Source organism: Fulmarus glacialis, unplaced genomic scaffold (genome assembly GCF_000690835.1).
Source record: "Fulmarus glacialis isolate BGI_N327 unplaced genomic scaffold, ASM69083v1 scaffold2803, whole genome shotgun sequence".
Taxonomy (NCBI): domain Eukaryota; kingdom Metazoa; phylum Chordata; class Aves; order Procellariiformes; family Procellariidae; genus Fulmarus; species Fulmarus glacialis.
The window spans coordinates 34,449-41,673 of NW_009204696.1; the positions used below are offsets into that span (position 1 = coordinate 34,449).

Consider the following 7,225-nt stretch of genomic DNA (forward strand, 5'->3'; position numbering starts at 1 on the left):
AAAAAAATTAAACTGAGAAAGGATTGTGGAAGTCTAAAGAATAACTTGAGGGGAGATGGGAAGAAAAGCAAGTGCTAGTCTTTCAGTCTATGCAGGACATACTTCAAAATGGATCTAAGCCAAGACCATAGTTTAAAAACTCTGGTGAAGGTGAATACAAACAAACATGAGAAGAATGTAAGATTTAGGATATACTGATAATCTGAGAAGGAATATCTGTCCTAGTCACTAGAGATAGATTCTAAAAGGGAGTTAGCAGTGTTTTTAAAATACTGAAGGGGAAGATTTAAAAATAAAAAAGAAAAAAAGACAGATTTGTTGTCCTAGTTGTTATTGGAGTTACCACACAGATTAGGAATAATATGACTGAATCAACAAATCAAGATGACAAGTGTATTTGATATATTTTTGTCTTTTGAACTTTTTCCCTATCTGTGATTTGTCTCCAGAAGCAAAGGTTTTCCTAGGTGTTACTAAGGAGCTGAGATCCGCCCCCATTTTCCCCTCTAAACTTATCAGGTGCTGCACATTCATGCTCTGGATCATGTGAAAGGGCAAACTTATGTCCTTGGCTGGCTCTCCCAATCCCTCTGAGCACATGGATTTGTTCTTTAAACATCTCTGGGACCAAATTGATAGCAGTTACACTGACATAATTCAGAAACGCAGAGCTGCATGTGTTGCCTTCCATCAGCAGATATCTTTCTTATGATATTAGTTATTTGACACAGGGCTTTTTCCTTGGAAGAAAATAAACAAAAATCCTGACCAAACTGAATCACTGGATCTGCTGTAGCTTTGCATCTGTGTCTTTTAACATTTTTAGTTTAATTGAGAATCCCCAGTGCAGCAAGTTCTCGACACAAGCAAAATTTGCACTGTTTTTTGTGAATTTTAAGTGAGAATTTCAGACTAAATGATCATTTTGTACATAATGACTGCTTCAAATGTGGTCACTGGGAACATTCTTTGATGAAATGAATGTAAATAATATCCTACTGGACTTAAAATTATCTCCATTTAAACACGCCTAGAAATGTTCTATGGAAGCTAGATCTTTTGTCAGGAGAAGAGCTGTAGAGCAAGGTTCATCTTAGATTCATTCCATTGCACTGAAATAAAATAGCTTAGTTCATGAAGGAAGGTAATCAAAAGCATCAAGAAGATACATTTCTGTAAAAAGTAAGCACTTTTTGATTCAAAAGAAATATCATTCACACTATATAATCTTAATATGATGTATTCATCAAAAGATTACGTTTCATAAGAATAATTTTTTTTTGTTATTCAGTATGTAGAAAAAAGTAAGAAAGGCATAATTACAATTTAATGTAAATGTAAACTATTAGAAAATAATTAATATCAGGTTTATTTTCTGTTGTCTGGACTGTGTCTTTAGGCTCCTGTAGGCCAGTGATAAAAATGGACACACAAATGCATTAAGAAAAAGAAGGGATAAAGAAACATGTTGTTGGAAATCTAGGATAATATTCAATCAAGAAAGATCCTTATACCTGTAGTTATTTTTATTATATGCCAGTAGGTTAAAGAATATTGCTAATACACTGCCAATGGAACACTACAGCAGCAATTATGCAAAATACTGCAGTATTCAAATAGAATAGTAATGCTTGTTTGGCACGGAGTTATGTTATGCTTTCAAATGGGAGGAATGATCACAAGAAGCCTCCTATCCTGGAAGAAGAAGCGATCACGTTGCCCATCACTGTGCCTTTCACACTTTCTCCTGAAATGAAGGGTGCCCAGGAGTGCTCAGAAAAACAACTCAAAATAATGGATGGCTCTGAGGACTGAGAGGCAAATCAGACCAACCAAATTCTATAAACGATATCTTAAAATAAATCTGAGAAGCAGAGAGCAAGTAGAGAAGGACTGTAAGCAATTTTTTAAGCCTCTGCTGTAAAATAGAACTGTAAAACCAAAGGAAATGCAAGATGTGTAACATAATCCAATCAGTTTTGTGATGGAGATTATAAATGTAAAATGTACTGAGGAAACAGGTAAAGTATTTTTTTCAAAGAAAAATAAAAATTTTATATAAGAAGATAATCATGCCCTGTAAATAAAAAAGCATCTCTTTCCAGTATATTAGTATTAGACTTTTAAATAAAATAATTTCCTCCAGAGGCCACGGGACTTACAAAATTATAAAGTAAAGGGTGTTAATATGGCTAATTAGCAGCATGTTAAATCAAGCATGCTGAATATACAGTTCAATTGCATTACATGGAGAAGTGGTTGGGAATGGAAAATGACTGTGGTATCTAATACCACCCAGGGAGTGCACAGAGACCAGCTTGGAAAGAACTTGCCCTCAAGGGAAGCCTTTGCCAGGGCCACCGTGTGCTAATGGGCAGTGCTGCAGGAACTCAACCACCACAGGCTGGAGATCTGGCCAGCCAAGGTAACATGGCGAGAGACGATTTCACTCAGTATTTCCTGGTCTTGTTAATCCATCCACTAAATCCATCCTGCTAATTGTCTCACTCCAGGACGTGCCTCAGCTTGGTGGATCCCAGGCTAGGAGGCTTCATGCCCAGCCAGCAATGGGAATACTGGGAGGAGTGGGACTTGAATAACTCCTCAGTGGGCCTCCAAGATGTGGCACTGGGGCAAGGCCAGTTTTGCTTATTGTGGCCTTACGAGGAAGGTTGGAGTTTGGCAAGAGTGAAAATAACTCACATGGTGAGGGTTAGTCTTAGCTAAATTGGTCTTGGAAATATTTATAGGTCAGCTACAATATTAAATTGTGTAGAGCAAAGAGAGTGACTAGATACCCCAGCAGGGCTGAGTAATTTGCCTTCCCAGTTTACTTCCAAATCCTAGTCCCCTGCTTTCCTACATTACACAAATATTAGTTCACTCCTGGAGGGTTCGTCTTTGGTAAACAAACTAGTTTTCTCAGAAAGCAGACTTGGATGTGATCTGGGGCAGTTTGCTTCCAACTCCCTCAGACTTGTACCAGTGCACTGGTTTTGGCTCCCCGTGCCCTGCGCGGTCTCCAGCAGGTCCTCCCCAGCACCTCACACAGCAGGGCCTGCAGTAGCTGCGCTCATTTTCATGCCACTAAAAATCCCACCATTCTGCTAGCCCGTAGCACAGTCTCTTTGTTATTTCAAGACACTAAAAAATTCATTCTTCTCGAATCCATCTTTGTTACCACTAGATGATTGACAGAGAAGACTTTGAGCAGACCCCCATGCTGACAGCCGTACAGAGGGGACATGGTGAATCCATCTTGAGGCAAGGCAAACCACAGGCAGTGTGTGCATTGCCGCTCTGCTCCGCCTGGCCTGGGGCTCGGGCCCACCCCTGGAGCTGTTAGCAACCTCCAGAGTTAAGAACTAGAAAAGAGCCTCGTCCTATTTTAATAACCCCAGCAAAGACCTCTGAAATGGAGAAAAAGCTTTCAGACCGTGTATTTAACACCTCATATAACATGGTGGTGGACTGAAATGAACAATAAATAGTTAAAATATTCTGTTATGATGTAGAGAAACAGAATGTCGATCCACCAGAGTATTTGCGGTTGATTCTACTTTGGTATGTTGGGCATAAACCCAGAGGAAAAAAACACTAAATGGACTTTCATATGCTGACACAGAACTGCTTTAGTGAAATACTGATCAAAACACCACTAAATTAAAAAGACAAAGTGTGATCCTTTATTTTACCACAACAATGCTCCCAAAGAGTGCTTTAACACATTTGTGTCAGCACCTTTAATCTTCACCTTGTGTTTCAAAGATATGAAGATTAGCCAGTAAAATTAACTTCTGCTTGAGGCTAGACCCAAATAATAAGATGTAAAATAATTTTAAGATGCAGATTTGTCAGGCATTTGGTTTTCTGCAGAAGTGCTGTGCTAAAAAAGGAAATTCACAACAATTTTGAACCTTCTGGGATTTAAGTCCCCCCTCACATACTGAACAGCAACGCAAATCAGGAGGAATGCTGCTGGAGCTAACAGTTATGTTAGATTTAAGCTGATTGCTGAGCACTACCCTAAGCATATCTGTAGTTGTTCCATGAGTATGCTTAAAGTTAATAACATGTTTAGCAGCTTTCTGAAGCAAAGGCTAAATCTTTCTGTTCTCCAAGTATTTTTAAGGCCTAATCCAAAATGGAGGTTATTTTATTATGGATTGAGTGGCCTTGCAATGACATTGACCTGCTCCCACAGCACTCTAACTCTGTCCCTGCACTCCTACACAATGTCTCTATATACCTCCCAGGCCATCTGTTGCTACTTCCACATTTTTATGCCTCTTTTTTATGTTTTAATTTTTTCAGGAACTCCTTGTTCATCTGTGCGGGCCACCTGCTACCTTTGCTTGATTTCTTGTTCATCAGGATGATGAACTTGAACTTGAAGGACGTGATCCTTGGAAACCAGCTAGCTCTCCTGGCCCCCTCTTCTCTCTGGGACAGTGTCCCATGGGATTATTCCAAGCACTGCAAGTCTGCTCTCCAGCAGTTAAGGGTTGTGGTCAATGGGATCTTCAGCTGGCAGGAATTAGGATATTAAATTACATTTAAGAGAGAAGAAGAAGAAGAAGAAGAAGAAGAAGAAGAAGAAATGGAAGTAAATTCTAGTCCAGTGAATGGCAGAACCTTTTGCTGACTTCATTTATAAGCCATTGGTCTCCTCACATACCAATATGCTAACAGATACTAAGATAATGAAAGTTCTCCATTACCATCTGATGAAGGCTTCTGTTAGTTGCTCAAAAAAGCTTCTCATAATCTTCTCATAATCTTAGTCCATGAAAGGACACAATCTAAGATCTTTTTTTCTCTTTAAAGTTCCCTCAGAACTTTCCACAGGTCTCTCTCTTATCCCTGTCTTGTCTGTAGAACAAGTATTTATGAGAAATCATTCAGACGCTCAGAGGTGGAAGTGCATATAAATGCCAGAAACCACAGAACATCTTCAAAAATCTTTTGAAATACTGACGCAGGGACACAGTAGACCATGGCTATCAGTAACACCTAGAGAGTTTAACAGCTTGCAGTTGAAAACAGGGGTTCTTTTCTCCAAAAACAATATGCAGCGAAGGGCATATGATAAAACTTCACATTATTATTAGGTGGCACACAGGCTCAGACCTAAAATGCTCCTGGCTGTCTCATTCTGAGATCTCACCCTTGAATTTCCATCTGAAGCTTTCAGATCAGACCAGGCTTGAAAAAGTCCTGCTCAAGTGTCTCTGATTTCAGCACTGAGCTGTTCTCCGAGCCAGTCTATCTGCATTTCAGCCACAGTAGAAATCAGTCCTAACTCCTTTCATGGATCTGGAGCATAAATTCTGTAGTACTTTTATGAGAAGTGAGCTTTATTGAGCAGAAATGCATGTGTGCACGTCTGTCAATCCCCCTAACAGTCTGGAAACCTTCAGTAAGCTTAATTGATTTGGAAAAAAAAGGTGGGGTTTTCTTCGGTTTTGTACAAGCTGCATGAAAAAAGGCACCTGGGAATAGGAGAAAGGCACTATCAATGCCCTCCTGAACACCTGAGGAAGAAGTCCAGTCTTGTTAGAAGTTGGTTCTCACCCTTGACACACAAATCAATGAGAAAGCAGTTCTGTTGCTCTGCAATTATTAGTTATTTCACCGAATTCTGCAAATAAAGAAGTCACAAGAACGAGGCCATAGCCAAGCAATAAAGCATAAGATTAAAAATTGAAATAGCAGTCAATTTTAAAAAAAGAACAAAAAAAATTATTGGTTGTAGTACTAGAAGCGGAGACACTTCTAGTGTTAATACACACGTCACCAGTCACCACACCAGTCTTTTTGTCAGTAGGTTCAGTAAATGACAGATTTATAATTTTATTGTGTGCTTCATTATAATTTTGTTAAACACTACACTTTTATATGGGCATAACGTCTGCTTCTCTTCTTCTGCACTTCCATTTTCACTTCAGAAAAAGAAAAAAGGAGGTGTGGAGGGAAAATTAAATTACCAGTGCATAAATAAGTAAATAAACATCTTTTTAATGCAACCCATATTTAAATTCAAAGCTTGAATTCTGGACTGAACACTTGGGTGGGGTCTTATATAATCTAATGTTCACCAAGCACAACCCCAGTGCCTTTAGCATCCCTGGAACAAAACCCGTGCAAGGTGATTGCGTTCTGCTCCTTCATCCTAAAGGAGTGTCACTGCCAAACATCTTTTCAAATAGCTTTTTAGTATAGAAAGACTCTATGTGTAATGCTTCTTACAATTTACAGCTGCAGTCCTTTCCTTTGCATTGTTCTTGCATTGGCAAATAACATCCATGAGAAGGCAGAGACCAGCTTTTTGGCCTCAGTAAAACATAAGGTATTTTCACTAAAAAATAAAATTCTGGTCTGGCTGATTTAGTTTTATCTATTCTTCTGAATGCCTGTATTATCATTTAAATATCCTGAGTGTTTTATTTTTTACAGCAAACAGAAACTCTGGTGTTTGTTTCCAACTAAAAGAGGGGCATTATGTGCATATTGTGATCATTGCATCTAAATATCAGCCAGGAATTTTGTTTGCTGGGCTTTCTCCTACTTGGCATAAGTTAGTTTTTTAAGGCATCATATGGACAGTCTTTATCTTCGGAAGTTAGAACATTTTGCTCTGGAGTGAGTCAATAGATACATGTAGTGTCAGACACTACAATACTGCCTCTTTCACTCACATTCAAAACCTTTCAGTGTGTACAGGGACTTGATTATATTTCATACAAACACCAAAGTGTGAATGGAAAAACATGCCTTTGTCTCGCTCATGGGCTGCACAGTGACATCAGTAGGTACATTTCAGGTTACCATGATTTTTCTAATAAAAATTGGATTGTAGTAAGTTAAGGTGAAATCTCACTTACCTGTAAAGTGCTGAAAGTGGCCGCTTATTGCCAGGTTTTGGTCTGTATGGTTTTGGTTCTCCTGCCATGTTGATATCTGAAAGTAAACATTTGATATTAGTAAGCCAAACATCTGGAAGTTAGAGTGACTTTACAAAGGCACCTTCAAGGCACCGAAAATGAGTAATAGACAGTGAAAATGGACAGCATACCTAAAACACCTATCTAGTTTTTACCACTGCTGAATTGATGTTATAAATTTTTCCTAAAAATGCTTACCGTAATGCATGAGGATTTTAGGAAAAAAGTTAGTTATTGGTAACTGACATTTTTTAAACATACATGAGTTTCCACTCAGGAGG

General features: G+C 38.7%; 1 protein-coding gene across 1 annotated transcript in view; it reads right to left on the bottom strand.

Annotated features, from left to right (window-relative positions):
- Positions 1-6,954, bottom strand: part of LOC104074803 (RNA-binding Raly-like protein) — a gene marked incomplete at its 3' end in the record, with an annotated part of 41,002 nt that extends 34,048 nt beyond the window's left edge. Inside the window, exon 1 of the mRNA XM_009575072.1 lies at positions 6,885-6,954. Within this exon, the coding sequence (XP_009573367.1) occupies positions 6,885-6,952 (68 nt within the window). The remainder of the gene's footprint in view (positions 1-6,884) is intronic.
- Positions 6,955-7,225: the final 271 nt, after the last annotated feature.